We start from the raw sequence: 19,728 nt of genomic DNA, 5'->3' as shown, positions 1-19,728 counted from the left end.
TGCCTCTGTTTAGATAATGGTAATGGGTTTCTGTTTTGTAACTTTAAGAGATCGAATTCAAGGCTAAGGGCATGCTAAGCAAACACTATATAGACCACAACCCCATCCCTAAAAAGTTGTGTTTATCCGCATAACCACTTTCTTAAGTATTTTTATTATCTCTTGTTTTACAAACGAGGAAACCGAAGCTTAGGCAAGCAGGAGGAAGCGGGAGCCGGAACTCGATCCATCCCCAGGACGTCTGGATCCTACTCTCTTGTAAGTTCACACAGTTCTTGAACAGATCTGAGCTCAGTCATTCTTACAGCTCCCCGCGTCCCGGAGACTTCTCTTTTTGCAGACAACCTTTCCCTGATTGGTCCCAAATCTATTAAGGACCCCAGGTTTAGTCTCCTGCAGCTCCTTTTCTGCACAGATTACGAAGGCTTTTACCTCACCAGATTTACTTCTCAACCTCTATCCTAAAACCCTTTTACTCCGAAATACACACTCACCAAGCGCTAACCCCTGGAATCCGACAACGCAACCGAAAAACAACTCAAATCAGCGAGCGTCTACAAAATCCTACCAATCGCTCACGAGCTCAGGCGGCCTTTAGGTTGCACACCAATAGGACCGTTTTTCACCCAGCAGCTCTTCCCATCTTGCCTTGCGCCTCACCGGCAGAGGTTGCTGGGAACTGTAGTTTCTCATCTGCACACAGCAATCCACAAAGACAGAAGGGAGGAGGGAATATGAGGGGTTGGGAGCGGAGTTAAGTATCCCTTGGCTGTTAGAACTCATCCGTTTTGACAACTCAGTCTAAACTCACTTAACAATTTTTCGTTAATGAAATCTGGGCATAAATGACATACATAATCAGGAGCGGATAACAGGAATACCTCAGAGTGTCTTGTCTTGTACTTTGTCATTTGTTTCAAGTGAGCCTAAGAAAAGTTTCACAAATCCTACAGAGCTATATATGCCTGTGATCCCAATACGTGGGAAGACAAGTAAAAAAGATCGGAGTTTAAGGTCCTCAGCCAAATAGTGATTTAGAAGCCTAAGGCCCTGTCTCAGAAAAACAAACCGGAGGAAGGGAGAGAAAGGAAACTTCTATGACTTGGCTTAGATGTAGGGTTCAATGTCTTCAGTCCAGGGATTACATATTCAAATGTTATGCCTAGCCAGTCTCATTTAAACATCAGGAGGATATATGAATAGCTGAGAGTGGTAGCTCATGCCTTTAAACCCAGCACTAGTCGGGAAACCCTGTCTCAGTAACAAAAGTGGATATTTAAAAGGAAGTTACACAGAAAGGAATAATTCTGCACTGCAGAGTAGCATTGCCTTAACATTTGGAAAACTTGAAAATTGAAGCTTTCGTGGCTATGTTAAGTTCAATGGCTCATTGATAAGTGTACACATTTTTCAGTGTCATATTTCAAATAACATTGATTTTCCTATTCATGTTGTAGGAAAGAATAAGGAGAAAGTTTATAGTTTTTCCTTTTTTGTTATTCTATTTTGATTAGCTCCTGGGAAATTCTTGTCATCAGGCTTGGGAGTGGGGGCAGTATAGTTCAGTGGAAGAATACTTATTTACCATTAAGAAACCATGGTTCCTGAAGCCTGAATTCAGTCCCAGGTTGTATCCAAACAAGCAAATAGACATTAAAATGGGTTTTGGGTCAGGGTGATGGGTTATATCTTTTTGTTTGTTTGTTGTTTGTTTAAGGGTTTCTCAGTGTAGTCCTGCCCTAGAACTTGCTGTGTAGACCAGGCTGGCCTTAACTTCACAAATATCTGCCTGCCCCTGCCTCAAATATGCTGGGCTTATGCCTTGAGTCCCAAGATTTGAGAGGCAGATGCAGGAGGATCTCTGTGAGTTCCAGACTAGCCTGCTCTACATAACAAGATTCAAGCTAACCTGGATATATAGTGAGACTCTCCCCCTCTCCCCGCCCAAAACAGAAATAGACAAAACAAAAGCACCACACACACACACACACACACACACACACACACACACACGTATATATGTATGATTGGTGGAAAGATGTTTCATTTGTTGCTCTTGGAGATTTGGTTCCTGGTACCCATATGGTGGCTCACAACCATTTCTAATTCCAGATCCAAGAAATCCAATGCCCTCTTCTGGCCTCCTTGGGCACTAGGCATACATCTGATATACATACATACATACATGTATACAAAACACTCATAAATTTAAAATTTTAGTATTATGGTATAAATTATAGCATAAATACTTATTTTAAAAGTATGATTCACTCATTTCTCTACATTTCCAATTTTTAAAAAAAGAAGAGAGGGAGGAAAAGGAGGAGGAACCTTAAACTCACTATGTATTCCAGGCTGGTCTTGAACCCTTGATTCTCATGTCTTAGGTGTTGCTCTGCTGGAATTATAGGATATTCTGCCATGCTAAGTTTGTTAGCTTTAATTGCTACTATGTGCAAAATATAAATATCCATACACGAAATCTATGTAGGTAAAAAATTTGGGGTCTTTCAATACTTTTAAAATGCATATGTGTTATTTTGACTTGAGATAAGATCTCATGTAGCCCAGGTTGATCTTGAACTTAGTATGTAGCAGAGGATCACCTTGAATGCCAGATTACTAGGCATGGCTGTCCTACAGTGAGACCTTTAATAATGTATACATGTGTGCATATGCTGCATGTGTCCTCATAAGTTTAAGAGAGCATTGGATCTCCTGGAGCTGTGGTTACAGACAAGTGGTGAGCCACTCAACGTGGGTGATGTGATCTGAACTCAGATCTTCTGAAAGAGCAGCAAGTGGTTCTGGCTGATGAGGGGATAGAGCCATTTCTATCCCCTATTAAACAGTGTTTCTCTATGTGACCTGCAGTCTTGGAACTCACTCTGTAGACAAGGCTGCCAATGAACTCAGATCTGTCTGCCTCTGCTCCCTAAGTGCTCCACCACCCAGCTATAATGGGCTGTTAATAACATGTTTAAGGACCAACCAGGTGTAGAAACTAAGGAAGGAGAATTCAGTTAAAAGATAGCAAACAGGGCAACTTAGTGAGACCCTGTATCAAAAATAAAGTTTAAGACAAAGGCTGTGGAGATGGCTTAGCCAATGAAGGCACTAGCTGCTGAGCCTGATGAGCCAATTCCTGGAAGCAACATGGTAATTACCCTCACTAACTACCAAACTTAGAGGTATCGATTTCATTCTACTGGTAAGTTACAGATAAATACGTGATACTTGGAATGTAACTTTCCTCTACTTACTTGAAATGAATTTATTTTTCCTACAAAAGCTGCTTCTTTTGTTGTCATTTTTTTTTTTTTTTTTTTTTTTTTTTTATCCCAGGGTAGCCTTGACACAGGTAGCTGAGGGTGATCTTGGAATTGTGATCCTTCTGTCCCAATTCGGGATTGCAGATCTCTACAAGTGGTTTTTGTAGTGTTGGGGGATCAAACCTAGGGCTTCAATCCCCAGCCAAATAACAATATATATTGATTGCATATGTAATGAACAAATTATTTTTATGTTTTAAAATTTTAAGTATGTCAGGCAGTACACTTTTGATCCCATCACTTGGGAGGCAGAGGCAGGTGGATTTCTGCGTGTCTGAGGCCAGCCTGGTTTACAGAGTAAGTTTTAGGACAGCCAAGGCTACATAGAAAATCCCTGTTTTGAAAACAAACACAAAAATAAAAAAAAAAAACTTTTGAATTTTACTATTTTTCTTTTTATGTGCATAGTTTGGTTTTTTCAGATTAAATACTCAATGACCTGAGTCTTGTTATAAATTATTTTAGTAATTGTGTATAATTCATCATACCTTCTTGTGTCCAGCTTTCTTTTTATATCACATGAGACTAGACTGGAGTTAACAGCTCAGGGCACATTTGCCTAATATGTTCAAGGAATCGGGTTCAATTTCTAGTACAGAAAGTAATTGAACAAAGTAGCCTGAGTCCATTTCCTTGCATTCCTGATCTTGGGCCATTATTTTTTTTGACTAGCAGAATATAACTCCCTCCCCTCCTTTTTGACAGGGTTTCACCTCCCCTGCCCCCCCCCAACACACACCTTTTATTTACTTAATGTGTGAATATGTATATGTATGGACCTGTGTGAAAATCTGAGGATGTCTTTCAGGAGTTCTCTCCTTTAACCACGTGGGTTCCAGGAATCAAACTTAGGTTTTCAGGTTTGGTGGCGAGAGCCCTTCGTTCTGGCCCTTACCATGATCTGGAACTCGATCTATGTATACCAAGTGGGCCTTACGATGCTCTTTCTACATCTCCTTCCCCAGAATTGAGTTTAGAGTCCTGTGCCACCATACAGGGGAATTTTTGTTATTTTAGATAAGGTCTCCTGTAGCCTAATCAGGCCCTTATATTCGTATACAGCTCGGACTGCCCCTAAACCATCTATCTTTACTGTGGATGTGTGGATGTGGAGGGCACAAGGTAACTTCTGGAGCCGGTTCTTGCCTTCCACCTTAGTCAGGCTTACACGCATAAAGGGATTGTTCCTCGTACATCAGAAAAGTGTTTTTTTTTTTTTTTTTATCAACAGCCTTAGCTGATTGGAACTCTGCCTGCGGAACCAAGCCCGGCCTTACACGTAGAGGTTTCTGACAAGGTGACCAGTTTCATAGCAAACTGAAAAAGGGTTAGCAAAGCAGGTGTTTTCAAGTCTTGCTTACTTCTCAAATAAGGTTTCAGGATAACTGCCAACAACTAGAATAGCAAGGCCAGGAGCTTTTAGGTTCCCAGTGTGGTGAGAAAAAGCAATTCACAGCTGGGGCTTAAGGCCGGCCCCTAAGATGACGGAATTGGACTGAAACCAATTGGTCACGGAGAAGCGAGAGACCCGTATGAAAGCGACCGAGTGAAATGATTCGCACAAGACTATCATTTGAAAGAAGAAAACTGACACAGGAGATTCGGCCAAGGGTTATTTACTTGTCCAAACATAGACAACTGTGTTAAAACGAGAGCAAACAAGGTAGACCAGCTAAAGAGGTGCCCACCTAGATTTCGCGTCCCAACCACACAAAGAGGAACAGGAACCACCTCACCGGAAGCAGTACCTCTGCTCTCTGAGGCATTACACATTCCTCCGCGCGCCGGAAGAGCGCGTTCCACCTTGCAGGATAGCTTCTTCCTCTCCTCGAGAGGAGAGGTCGCGGAGCCTTCAGGGGCCACGCACCCAGAGTGGACGGAGGGCGCAGAACTTTGACGGGGAAGCTGAGAAGAAAAAAAAAAAAGGCACGCCGCTGTCATGGAAGGGAGGAAGGAGAGAAGACCCGACTAGACGTGGCGGCGGTGGGATTTTGTTTCCTGCGGTGGCGGACTGATTTAGCGGTACGTTAACTTCCGGAAGCGTCCTGTCCCTGAGAGGAAAAGCCCTGAAGGAAACAATAACAAACGACCGGAGGAAGAGCTTCTGATCTTCTGTGAGGAATAGTTCTCTCCAAAGAAGATGCGCTGCGGCCCCTGTGAGGGGACGTGAGAGGGCTTGGTGGCCGTCACCCAGCCTTTCCCCGCGTGTGTACCTCAGGGCTCCCCCCCCCCCTTGGCTTTTACCATGGCGGGCGTGGGCCCGGGGGGCTACGCGGCGGAGTTCGTGCCGCCGCCGGAGTGTCCGGTCTTTGAGCCCAGTTGGGAGGAGTTCACAGACCCGCTAAGTTTCATCGGTCGCATCCGGCCTCTGGCTGAGAAAACCGGCATCTGCAAAATCCGTCCACCCAAGGTAGCGGAGCCCGGCGGGGTGGGGGGCGTGTTGGGGCGGCCCGGAGGGTCGTTACTCTTGCCGTAGCTTTCCCTTTTCGGTTCTCCGGTGCTTTCATGGGGCCCCTTCCTCATCTCATGGTATCCCGAGGCTACTTTTGAGGATGTTCTGCCCTGGTTTCTGAACGCAGTTTCACGTCCACTTTTACATTTTTATTTTATTGTGTATGTGTATGCGCTCTCGGAGAGGCGAGAGGACATTTTGGAGGAGTCTGTTCTCTTCCTGCGTTGTGGGGTCTCACGGCTCGAACTCAGATTGTCAGGCATCTCACCCGCTCTCAGGTCCACCTTCAAAAGAAAGAAATAGGTATCTCTGGGACTTTTTCCTTCCCGAATTTATTTAGGCATAGATATTGTAGTGTGGATTGGAGTTAAGGCTAAAAGGCTTCGGGCCCTTCTTAGGGAAAGACGTTTGAGGTGTCTTGTCATTCGCTCATGCACAGTCTTTCTGTTTGCGTATTAAAAACCTCACGTCTGCCGAATGTCTCTGTGTTCAAGCCTGCTAATGCTCAGTTTATCAAACCTTTGCAGGCTCAGGTTTCTTAAAATGTAATCCGAACTCAGGTTGTCTACAGGGTGATGTCACTGGACTAGAACCCCCACGCTAATTATTACTGCAACAAGAAAGGGATCCTCGAGCAAGATAGAGAGCATTAGTTAGTTTTTAAAATGTGATGTTCAGAAAGAATTGGTCAATGAAGGGGGATGGAAGAAAACGTTGAAATCTCTAGATGTAAGAAAGTGAGGGACAAAGATTCCTGAACTGTAATATAAATAAATAATCAGATTTGCCTATAAATTTGTTCATTACCCTCACTTTTTAAGGTTAAGAAATGAGATGAGATCCCATAAGGAGTGGAATTAATTCCCTAGGATGTTAAGTAATATGCTCAAGGTCAAAAGGGTTTTTTAAAATTCACTAGGTGCTTTCCAAATAATGTCCCTGGTGTGGGGGGAGTGCTGCAAGGCCTATGCTTCCGTCCTCGGTAACACGGGAGAAAAACCTGTTCAAACGTTGCAGAACAATCAGCACCAGGGTCAACTGGATGCTTTTAAAATGAGATTCCTGTGTCCTGTTAAAGAACCATTTGTGGCTGCATACGTTCTGCAGTATGGTTTTCTTTCCTAGCAAGTACTCAGATGATTTTCTTTGTTCTTAAGATGGTCAAGCTGTGCAGTCTAGGCTGATTTGGAACTCTTAAGCCTCCTGTCTCTACTTCAGAGTACTAGGACTACGGGCATGTGCCATACTCTGTTTTTTTTTTTTTTAAGTTTTAATTGGTAAACTTGCATGTTTATTGGATACCGTTTTCCATTTGACAAGCTCATTGTGTTCCTGGATAACCTTGGGGAGTATAACTCTATATTTTGGTATGGTAAGATTTGAGAATTCTTTTTTCAAGTAATAATATTAAAATGTAAACTATAATTACATTGCTTTTTTCCCCCCTCTATAGTGAAGGCTTACATATTCTGTGGTTTGTGGCAGTTTCATACTAAATTACCAGAATAATTCTTTCTATTTAGGATTGGCAACCTCCATTTGCCTGTGAAGTAAAAACCTTCCGTTTTACTCCCAGAGTCCAGCGCCTGAATGAACTTGAGGTGAGTATTAGACCAATATTTCTGCTTTCTGTTTTTTTCCCCCTTAGGGGTGGTGGTGTTTGGGACTCAGGGCTTTACACAGATTAAGCAAATGCTCTACCATGGCTTTATATAGCTCCAGCCTCCTGAGGGCACACCTTAGAATTTTATTTTATTTTTTTTTGCCAAAACTTAATTTACTTTTATTAATTACCTTAGGATTTTAGACAGAACTTTCAAAAGCTCATACTAGGACCCAGAGTTTGTGTTAACTGGGATTTAATGAATAATAGTTACTTGATATTTGAGAAAAGTGTCTTTTAAGACTGTTTCAAGTAGTTATTATCTATTTCCCCCCTTTGCTTCTTCACTCAATGGGATAGCAGAAAACTATTTAACATTTCCTTAGTGGAAATTCTAGTACTTTAGAAAAGTGGAAATTCCTTCCTCCTTCTCTCTCTCCCTACCTTCTTTCCTTCCTTTCTTTTTTTAAAAGCAGAGTCTCATGTGGTTCAAGATGTCAGTTGGCTTGATATATAGTCCATGACTACCTGGCTCTCCTGACTGTCTTGCTTCTACCTCCTGTGTGCTGGAATCATAGGTGTGCACTGTCATGTCCAGTTTACATGATGTTAGGGATAGAATTCTGGGCTTCAAGAAATTAGGCAAGTGCTCTACCAGTTGAGCTACTTCCCCAGCCATCTTTTCCACCTCCCTCCTTCTTGAGCCAATCTTTCTTTGCAGCTAATATGTGGTCTGGTCTAGAGTTTACTATATAGCCCAGGCTAGCTTTGAACTCAAGGCAGTCCTTCTGTCTCAGCCTCCTGGTTGTGCTTGGGTTACAAAAGGCTCTTGTTATAATGCCCAGTTTCAAACTTGGAATCATACAAATAATGGAGTTCATTATGATAATTTCCTATTGTTAGATAAAAAAATGGAGTCAGTAGTGGTTGGCTCAGTAACAAAGCTGACAAATAGTTACTCTTTGGAAATGAAGTTTATTAGGTGAAGGGCTTATAGATCATGATTAGGCCTTCTGGTAGGAGAGCATTAGAAATAAATAGAATTACATTTAAAATAGCATAACAGTGGCTGGAAAGATGACTCAACAGTTCTTTCAGAGGCCCTGGGTTGGAATCCCAGCATCCACATGGTGTTTGACCACCCTCTGAAATTTCAGTTCCAGGGTGTTCAGATGTCTTCTTCCTCTATCTGTATGCATACTATACTCAGATAGATTCAAAACCCCAAAACAACCAAGAGCATAACAGACCTTAATGGAAGGAGAAACTTTTTTCCTTGTTTCTCTTTCTCTCTCTCTCTTATTTTTTGAGACAGTTTCTCTGTGTAGCCATGGCTATCCTGGAACTCAGTCTGTAGACCAGGTAGGACTTGAACCCAGAAATCTACCTTCCTCTGCCTCTAGAGTGCTGGGACTAAAGGTGTGTGCCATCACTGCCCAGCTGAGGCTTTCTTTTAACATCTAGCAAAGAACTTTATTTAAAAGGATAGCTTTTTTAAAATTAAATATTGTTTTTAAATATTTATTGTATGTATACGAGTACACTGTTGCCATCTTCAAACACACCAGAAGAGTGCATTAGATCCCTTTACAGGTGATTGTGAGCCACCATGTATGTGGTTGCTGGGAATTCAACTCAGGACCTCTGGAAGAGCAGTCAGTGCTCTTAATTGCTAAGGCATCTCTCCAGCTTGTAAAAAGGATAACTTAAAGTGAGAATAAAGAGACAGCCGTCACAGACAGGATGGTGGCAAATAAGGTGGAACTGAGGTAGTGGTAATTTAGGCACAGATACTTTTCTCTGAATTGGGAGCAAAGATAGCAAAATGCTTTCAGACTTTTGTTGGTCAGTAAGGTGTTGAAGTGTTCCGACTAGGTATTCTCTACCATTATTCACAGTTAAGATTGTGCTTACATAGTTAGAAACTCTTTCTTTTGGTGTTTTTTATGTCCAAGCCTGAAGACTCAGTTTATTAAATCTTTTCAGATAGCCAAACAGTTCAGCCAGTCGAGTTCAACACCCAGAACCATCCATCACCACACCCCTGCTTTATCCCCAGCCCTTTTTGATTTCTGTGTTTTAATCATTTTAGGCAATGACTAGAGTAAGATTGGACTTCTTGGATCAACTGGCAAAATTTTGGGAGCTTCAAGGATCTACATTGAAGATCCCTGTGGTGGAGAGAAAAATCCTGGATTTGTATGCTTTAAGCAAGGTAAGGCCAATACTTGTCTTAGAAGTTGAGCAGAACAGTTGAGATATAGCTCAGTGGTAGTTAGTAGTGCTTAGTTTGTACCAGGTCCTCCCATGATTCATGAAATTAAGAATTTTAAATAATCTTTTCTGTGTAATAGCCCTGACTGTCCTGGTACTTGCTTTGTAGACCAGGCCAGTCTCTGCCTCTCAGTGCTTGCATCAAAGGCATGATCTAACATGCCCAGCAGATTTTTCAGTATAGTCTAAAAAATATTTTAATATTTTGCAATGCTAGATGAGCACTTTGCTGTTGAGCCATAGCTTTGGTTCATATTTAATTTTTTTATTTACCTGATTTTTAAAAATTTATCTTTATTGTATGTGCATTGGTGTTTTATCTGCATGTGTGTACAGTTACAACATAACTAGAGTTATACCATGTGGGTGCTGGGCATTTGAAACTAATAAAACTGAAAATTCAAAAGTAATAATAGTGTCTTAACTCAAAAGTCACTGTGTCAGAAAACATGTAGCTCAGTATGCTGTCCATGCTTTAGTCCCAGCACTGGAAAGGCAGGAGCAGATGGTTCCATTTTGGGCCAACCTAGGACTACATGGTGAGAGACTCTGTCCACAGACAAACAAACAAACAATCAGATCCCCTGGAAGAACAACCAGTGCGTTTAACTACCAAGCCATCTCTTCAGCCTCTTTTTTATTTTTATTATTTTTTTTAAACAATCTTGGTATGTCTCTTGGTACTTTATTTTTATTTGTGTGTATGGAGGCCAAGGCCAGTTCACTGGTCACTTGTCTCCATGGATCTTCTGTCATCCACCAACCTGGGATTATAAGAACAGGCCACTGCATCCAGCTTTTAAGTGGGTACTCAGGTTGGAACTCAGGTCCTTATTTATTTATTTATTTTTTTTAAGATTTATTTATTTGTTCCATGTATGTGAGAACACTGTCATTGTCCTCAGAAACAACAGAAGAGGGCACTGGATCCCATTACAGATGGTTGTGAGCCACTATGTGGTTGCTGGGAATTGAACTCAGGACCTCTAGAAGAGCAGTCAGTGCTTTTAACCTCTTAACCTCCATCCTGCTTGTGTGTTTTCTTAGTGCCTTTCTTTTTTACTGAGATTAAATACTTTGGCAAAGCAACTTCAAGGAAAAAGGACTTCTTTTGGACCATAGTTCTAGGTTAGAATAGGGAAGTCACAATTAAGGAACATGAGGGAGGCTTAATCAGACTGTATCAACAATTAAGAACAGTGCAACAAATGCTTGTCCCAGTTCCTTTTTTGCATTTTATTTAGTGCAGGTTCCTACCCAGGGAATGTTTCTTCCATATCAGTTAACTTTAACGGGTACAGCTAGACACCCATCTTCCAGGTGATTCTAGATCATGTTGACAATTGTCACATGTGGCAAAGCTATTTACCCACTTAACTATGTCCTTGTCCTTAGTGGCATCAGACTTAGGCATACAAAAGCATGCCTGACCTCTAAAATTTCTAGTGTGTGCATGTGTGTATCTGTGTACATTTAGAATCCTGAAGAGGGCACTGAGTATCTCTGTCTATCACTTTCTGCCTTACTCCAGTCATTCTCAACTTTGTGGGTCTTATCTCCACTGGGGGTTGCATTTCACATATACTACATATTATATTTACATTACAGTTTATGTAACGGGAAAATCACAGTTATTAAGTAGCAATGAAATAATCTTATGGTTAGGAGTCACACAACAGGAGGAACTGTATTAAACATTATTAGGAAGGTTGAGAACCACTTCTTTGAGGCGGTATCTTGAAAACTTAAGTTTTGATCTTGAACTTAGTATTTTCAACTAGAAGCCAGCAAGTCTTAGGAATCCTCCTGTTTCTGCTCTTTACAGTATCAGAATTACAGGTACACATGAAAGCATGCCTAGCTTGTTACATGGATGCTAGTAGCAAACTTAGGTCTTCACAATTGCATGGCAGTTGATCATAATCATTGAGATATTTCTAGCCCCCTAAAAGTTTCTCTGAAGAATTCTGTTTTGGCTTAGTGGTGGTGATGCTCTCCTTTAATCCCAGCACTTGGGATGCTGAGGCAGATGGATCTCTGTGAGTTTGAGGACAGCCAGGGATACACAGAGGTCAAATCCTCTATCAAAGAAAGGAATAAAATTTAAAAAGAACTCTCTTTTGAGTGGGTGTAATGGTCCATACCATTAATCCTGTCCCTTGGGAGGTAGAGACAGAGCTACCTCAATATGGGGCCAGCAGCATAGTGAGACCCTGTCTTTATCACAATCACACTCACTCGTGCACTCTTTTAACCAGGTAGAGTATCATACATTTGTAAGCCCACACTCAGGAGGCTTAGGTAAGAGTATTGTTATAAATTCAAGGCCAGCCTGAATTACATTGGGTTCTTTACCAACTTGAGCTATAAAATAGTTAAGACTGTTTCTGAAACAACAGGCTGCAGAAATGGCTCAAAGGTTAGGAGTGCTCATTTCTCTTGGAGAAGACCTTAGTTTGGTTCCCAGCATCCACAGCTGTAGCTTCAAGGGATCTGATACCCTCTTCTGGACTCTGTAGGCACCTGCATTTGCATATATATCACCACACAGACACATATACATGTGACAAAAAAGCACTAAAATAAAGCCTTGTAAGAACAACAACAACAACAACAACAAAACAACCCTAAACTCCCAAACACTACCATCAAAAATTTAATTTAAACTTCCTGTGATTTTCTTTCCCCCCAATTTGAAAGCCATTATTGGTTTTAATTTGAGGTTACATTGCATTTTTGTTTAGAGGTAACAAATCAGAATGCCAGTGTCACATTTGTCATCCATATTATTTAGTTACATCTTGAGAAATCTAATTCTTTTTTTTTTTTTTTTTGAACTATTTGGGCACAGGCCTGAGTAATAGGCTTTTACAAAATAAGTAAGACTTAATATGAAAATGATTCTTTGTCCACTTCTTTTTTGGTTTCCTCATGCTAGTCACTTGGAGTGCTTTTGGCTATTACTGATTTTGAATGTTTATGTTTCTAAACAAAGGGTTTATGGTGTTTTCCCCTTTTTGGTTTTGTGTATTATATGTGAATGTTTTATTAAGTTGTAGGTCTAAAAGACCTTATGTCTAATGAAATGGCTCATTAAATAATGTGTTTCCTGTGCTACTCAATGACCTGACTTTGATTCCTGGAACCCAAGTGAAGGAAGGGAGAAAGGAAGAATAAACTCCACAAAGTTGTCTTCTGACCTTTATGTGAGTGCTGTGGTACACATGCACCCCCTTATAATAAACAACCAATAAATAAGAAAATCTTTTTATTTGTTTGTTTAGTTTATGGTTTTTCCAGACAGGGTTTTTCTGTGTAGCCCTGGCTATCCTGGAACACTCTGTAGACCAAGCTGGCCTTAAACTAAGAGATTCAACTGCTTCTGCCTCCTGAGTGCTGCTGGGATTAAGAGCCATGCACAACATTAAAAGATCTTAAATTTAGAATATTTATGTCCCTTATATTAAGTTTTTTTTTTCTTTCTCTCTGAGGGACAGGCTCTCAGTAGCCAAGGTTGACCTTGAAATTCTAATCATTCTATCTCCACTGATATATTTACTATATAGCAGAGGTTGGCTTTGAACTCTGATTCTCTTACCTGAGTGGTGGGATACACATAATTGGTATCCTCAAGGTTTTAGCATATTCTACTCTGCACCACACTCCCTGTGTGTGTCTGTATATAAATTTACATATGACTACACATATGCATATGTGTGTGTGTTTGCGTTCTGTGTATATATTTGCTAAGTGCATACTAGTGCCTGTGGAATCCTAAAGAAGAGAGCACTGGATCCCTGGAATACCTGGAATTGACAGGTGTTTGTGTCTTTCCCAGTATTGGTGTTAGGAACCAGACTCGGGTCTTTTGCTAAAGGAATGAGCCTCTTGACCACAGAAATGTGTCCAGCCTTGCAGCTTGATTCAAAAATTCTTGGTTTTGGTTGGAGGTTGTTTTGTTTTGGTTTTTTGTTTTGCTTTTTTTGTGGTGAAAATTTGTTTTTTAGTTTAGTGTATATTTTTTTCATACTGTATAACGTACAATATATAAGTTTCTTAAATAATTTTTAATATCTTGAAAGTGGACCCAGTAACATTTAATTTTAAGGTTTGATATTTGTAAAAGTCATTGTCTGGATTCCTTTGTATGTCAACAGTATCAGTTTAATTAAAGGAGATTTACATTTTAAGTCCAAAACAATGTTTATATTTACCGACAACATACAGAGTTAGGATGCAGAAATATTACTTACCACATGAAACTTATTTTAAAACATTTTGTGTGCATGCACATGCAATAATCTCGGACATGAAGTGTTTGTGGAGGTCAGAGGACAACTTACAGGAACTGGTTTTCCTATCATGTTGGTTCTACAGCTGGAACTCAGATCATCAGACTTGGGAGCAACAGCCTATGTGAGGAACCATTTTTCTGGCCTACTGTTTTTATTTTTAAAGTCAGATCTCATGTATCCCAGTCTGGCCTCCAGCTTACTATGTAGCAGAAAATGACCTTGAATGTTGTCTTCCTGTCTTCACTCCCTGAGAGCTTGAGTTACAGGTGTGCACTACCATACCTGGGTTTTATGGTACTAGGGGTCAAAAATCAGCGTTTTTGTGCATACTAGGCAAGCATTCTACCAGCTGCTCTGGGGAAAAAGCTATTATCTTTTGAGATTATGCAAGTTAGGATGCTTGAAACTAATTTCTTTTCCTAAAGAATTCCTACTTTTTTTCCCCAGATTGTTGCCAGCAAAGGAGGTTTTGAAATCGTCACCAAAGAGAAGAAATGGTCTAAAGTGGGTAGCCGCTTGGGATATCTTCCAGGAAAAGGAACTGGGTCTCTTTTGAAGTCACACTATGAAAGAATTCTCTACCCATATGAACTTTTCCAATCTGGTGTCAGCCTCATGGTGAGATGCATCATAGTTCTTAGAGTGGGAAATTTAATTTGCCAAGTATAAACTTGAATTGATATTCACTCTAAGTGATATGTCTATGCATTGCAAAGTGGGATAGCTGTTTCTAGGCACCAAAATTTGGGAAGAAAAAGTATGTTAAAGTTTAAAAATTAAAACTGTATTTCTAATGATTTTTCAGGGTAAAGGATAATGGGAATGAAGGGTTTCTTCATATTTAATATAAATCTTCATGATTTCTGGGAAAAAGTTTTGGTTTTGTTTTGGTTTATTTTGGATTTTTGAGACAGGGTCTCACTGTGCCTGGAATTCACTATGTAGATTAGGTGGACCTACCTGCTTCTGCCTCCTGGGTGCTATAATTAAAAATATGAGCTGCCACATCCAGCTCCAACCCTACTTCTTAATGTTGGCTAAACCTTAAAAGTGGGCATTTTAGGGGTTTCTGTTTTGAGTCTGAGCCTTAAATAGCCTCTTCCTTCACAGCTTTAACCTGTTAAAAGTCTTTGTATTAACCGCCACACTCTGCAAAAAGCAGCTTTTCTGATCAAAGCGGATGGCATATGATCATAAATATTTGAAATCCAATTTTATAGGCATATCTTGACTATTTAGCAAAATAGCAGTAAATTTCTCACTAGGTACTATCACTTTTCCAGCCATAGGCTCTTTGATTATGTGTATAGTATCAAAGGTGACTTCCCTTCTGTGAAACAGGCTTCAAATCCAAGAATTGACTAGTAAGGTACCACTGTCGCTGTCATGCCACTGTTATACTAGTAGGCCCATTGTGTCTGGCATGTTGGTAATGCATCATTAAGGATTACTTAAACATTTTTTGTGAGGAATGTAATTGTTCAATCTTGAATGTTCTTTTTTTTTTTCACTTGCTATCTTAGTTAGGATTTACTGTTGCAAACACACACCATGATCAAGGTACCTCCTATAAAGAAAATATTTAATTGGGGCTGGCTTACAAGATTCAGAGGTTCAGTCCATTATTATCAAGGCAGGAACATGGTAGCATCCAGGCAGATATGGTACAGGAGGAGCTGAGTTTTACATCTTCATCTGAAGGCTGCTAGCAGAATACTGACTTTCAGGCAGCTAGGAGGGTCTTAAAGCCCACGCCCAAGGTGACACACTTCCTCTAACAAGGCAACATCACCTAATAGTGTCACTCCCTAGCCCAAGCATATACAAACCATCATATTCCACTCTCCGGCCCCATAGGCTTGTTCAAATACATGAGTCTATGGGGGTCATATCTAATAATAGCAATAAAAAAAGGACATTCTGTTCAACTTCAGAAATTTCCATAGTCTTTAGCAGTCTCCAATATTGTTAAAAGTTCAAAGTTGGGGCTGGAGAGATGGTTCAGCAGTTAAGAGCACTGACTTCCAGAGGCCCTGAGTTCAATTCCCCAGCAACCTCACAGCTATCTGTAATAGGATCTGATGGCCACTTCTGGTGTGTCCGAAGATAGCTACAGTGTACTCATATAAAGAAAAATAAATCTTTAAAAACTAAAAAGAATTTAAAGTCTCTTCTGAGATCCATCTAATCACTTGACGATAATCCCCAAATCAAGACAGGAAACCAGCTGGGTTACTCCAAACTCAGTATCTCCACGTCTAATGTCAAAGTGGTCTTCAGATCTCCAACACCTTTTTTATCTTCGTTGGCTTCAACAAACATATTTTCCTGGGCTGGTTCCAGTCCGTTAGCAGCATTCCTCAGCAGATATCCTGTGACTCTGGCATCTCAAAAATCTTAGAAACACAGCTTCTTTGTGCTCTCAGAAAACACTTCCCAGAAGATTTCACCTTGGTGAAGTTGATCTCTTCTTAATCCCCACTAGTTTCTTAGCTCTAATTAACCAGCATCAATTGTCCCAGTAGTCCCTTTTAGTTTTCACTCTAAAGCCACATAGCTGAAGCTGCTGAGTTCTGCTATTTACAGGAACTGGAATATGACCACCTGTTCCATTACATTATCACTAGCTTTCTGTTTTCCAACTCCTTCACTGCCTTAGCTTGGTGTTCTGGATCTGGCTTTGTAGATTGACCTTGAATTTAGAGATCTGTATGCCTGTCTCCTGGGATTAATGGTGTAACTCACCTGCCTGAATCTAAATTTAGCTGGGTAGGATCTTGCCCCAAAGTCCCACTCCCTTAATTTGCTGTCTCCTAGAACACAGGATTTAGCTCCATTTCATTTCCCTGGTGCCCTTTAATACTCAAACCATATATTTTATATTTTTTCTTTCTAAGCTTGCTATACTTCTTCAAAATGCTCTTTATGAGATTTAACCAAAAGAACAAAGTCTCTGCTGGGCTTTTTTGAAACTTCCTTTGTCAATGCAATTAATATAAATCTCTTTACCTTAGCCTCATTCTACATGAGATAAGGCTCATTCTACATGAGACGAGGGCATAAAGCAGCCACATTCTTCACCAAAATACTGCAAAAATAGTCTCTACACCACATACTGAAATTCTTGTCTACTGAAACCTCTTGGACCAGGTCTGTACTGTTCACATCACTCTCAGCAACAAAGTCTTCCATATTCCCACTAGGATAACCCATAAAGCTCCACTTAAAACATTCCATTGCTGTCCAAATCCACATTCTTCCAGACAAAAGCATGGTCAGGCCTATCACAGAAATACCCCAGCCCCTGGTACCAACTTCTCTCTTAGGGTTTTACTGCTGTGAACAGACACCATGACCAAGGCAACTCTTACAAGGACAACATTGAATTGGGCTGACTTACAGGTTCAGAGGTTCAGTCCATTATCATCAAGGTTAGAACATGGCAGCATCTAGGCAGGCATGGTGCAGGAGGAGCTGAGAGTTCTACATCTTCATTTGAAGGCTGCTAGCAGAATACTCACTTTCAGGCAGCTAGGAGGAAGGTCTTAAAGCCCACACCCACATTGACACACCTACTCCAACAAGGCCACACCTCCTAATATTGCCTCTCCCTGGGCTAAACATATACAGACCATCACACATAACTTCTGGAACTGGAGTTACAGAGTTGTGAGCTGCCATGTAGGTGCTGGGATCTGAACACACATCCTCTGCAAAGAGTAGGATGTTCTCTCAACCACTGAGAATCTCTAGCTTTCCTGCATTATTTGTGATCTTCATGAAGTGTCTTGTTATATCTTCTTTTTTTTTTTAATATTTATTTAATGTTTGTGGGTACACTGTAGCTGTCCTCAGACACACCAGAAGAGGACATTTGCATTGTATCCCATTACAGATGATTATGAGCCACCATGTGGTTGCTGGGAATTGAACTCAGGACCTCTGGAAGAGTAGTCAGTACTCTTAACCACTGAGCCATCTCTCCAGCCCTTGTTATATCTTTTTTTTTTTTTTCCATTAAAATTGAGCTGTTTGCCCTTGTACTTGAAAGGATTTGGTATTTATTCCTGATATGCCTTTTTTAAGGTATATATTTTTTTGTAAATATTTTGTGATAAATGTTTGGCATTTTTATAGTGATGTCTGTTTGAAGATTTACGTTCCCATTGACTTCTTTTATTCACTGTTTTTGATGTAGCTTTATATTTTTGAGACCATGTCTTGCTTTGGAGCTCAAAGAAATAAAGAGGTATTGCAATTTTTAAGTTTAATTTTTTTTTTTTTTTTTTTTTTTTTTTTTTTTTTTGAGAAACAGGTCTTTAGTACTATTTAGCCCTGGCTGGCTTCTATGGCTTCTAAACACTAACTTGGATATCTATGAGCTGCCCTGTTCTCCCAAAGTCGGCAGAGCTATTTTTCTTCCATCTGTCTGTCTCTCTTTTCTTCCTTCCTTCCTTCCTTCCTTCCTTCCTTCCTTCCTTCCTTCCTTCCTTCCTTCCTCTTACTAAGTTCATTTTCTATTGAGACTGAGTGTTGCTATGTAGTTCCAGCAGGCCAGGACTCTATATGTAGACCAAGCTAGCTTTGTGTGTGCCATTGTACCTGGTTCTTCCCCTTTCAAAAGACAGCTTTTCCCATTGATAATTTGTCACCTTTGGTGACCAGTAGTTGACCCTAAAACTGTATGCTTATTTCTGTATTGTTATATTGATCCACAATAGTTTCTTCCTTATATTCTCTTTCATTTCAGTTTGCCTAGTGGTCCAGATTAAGTCCAGAAATTCATAATCTATGTTTCACTTTATATTACATTTTTAATAGTGTGGTTAAATCTTGTTCCTTCTTACCCTAGTAATGGATCATCTATTTATCTCTGCCTTCTGGGTAGTTAGGAGACATTTTATGTATTAACATTTTCTGTTGGAATTATGGTACTTGTGTGTAAGCCATTTTTATTTTAATTGATAATGGCCCAAAAGTGCGAAGTTGGCAGTTTACACCAAAAAAACTCCACAAATTTACAGATAATTTTAGGTTTAAAGATGAAAGTACAGTAATAAACATTCAGTGCTAGAGGCCACATTAATATAATTTCATTATATTACTATAGTTTTGTTTTTATAGTCAGTATAGTTGTTTGATTGGTTTTTCTGATATGGTATCTCTGTGTAGCCCTGGCTGTCCTGGAAGTTCCTCTGTAGACAGACTAGCCTTGAACTCAGAGAGATGCCTACCTCTGCCACCACCAGCCAGTTTTATAGTCAGCGTCTTACTGTGCCAAATTTACAAGTTAAAGTTTTGGGGTCACAGAGATGGTTTAGTAGCAGAAAGACTTGATGCTTTTGCAAAGAACATAGCTTCAGTTCTTAGCCACCTACATGGCAGTTTACAACCATCTCAAACTCCAGTTTCTGGGTATCTGATGCCTTTCTGACTTTCAAGGATACCAGACACTAGTTATGTATGCAGAACATTCAATACAGAACTTTAAAAGAATCCTTGCAAGTTAAAGTTTATTCTGACTATAATTATACAGAAAAGGTGTATAGGATTCAGCACTATGCACAATTTCAGACATCTAATGGGGAGCTTAGAACAAATGGCCCACTGATAGGAGGAACTGGAGGAACTACTCTGTATTTTCACCCTATCACCAGTACCACACTGTCTCCGTTTTTAAAGGTCTTTTATGTTTATGCATGTCTAGTTTGGGTTGTGAACCTACCCTTTAATGGCCAAGCCATCTCTCCAGCCTCTCCAGTTTGTGTGGGT

The 19,728-nt window shown here is 40.3% G+C and overlaps 1 protein-coding gene across 2 annotated transcripts in view; it reads left to right on the top strand.

Moving 5' to 3' along the window:
• The first annotated feature begins 5,395 nt into the window (after positions 1-5,395).
• KDM5A (lysine demethylase 5A) overlaps positions 5,396-19,728 on the top strand; it is a 66,605-nt gene continuing 52,272 nt past the window's right edge. For both annotated transcript variants that reach the window (XM_080914223.1, XM_080914224.1), the window contains exons 1-4: positions 5,396-5,742; positions 7,308-7,385; positions 9,480-9,602; positions 14,404-14,574. In XM_080914223.1, coding sequence (XP_080770349.1) covers positions 5,578-5,742; positions 7,308-7,385; positions 9,480-9,602; positions 14,404-14,574 — 537 coding nt within the window. In that variant the 5' untranslated portion in view covers positions 5,396-5,577. The remainder of the gene's footprint in view (positions 5,743-7,307; positions 7,386-9,479; positions 9,603-14,403; positions 14,575-19,728) is intronic.

Source organism: Micromys minutus, assembly GCF_963924665.1.
Source record: "Micromys minutus genome assembly, chromosome: 3".
In the NCBI taxonomy this organism is placed as follows: Eukaryota; Metazoa; Chordata; class Mammalia; order Rodentia; family Muridae; genus Micromys; species Micromys minutus.
Note: the sequence above shows the minus strand (reverse complement) of the source record. Positions and strands in the feature narration are given on the sequence as shown.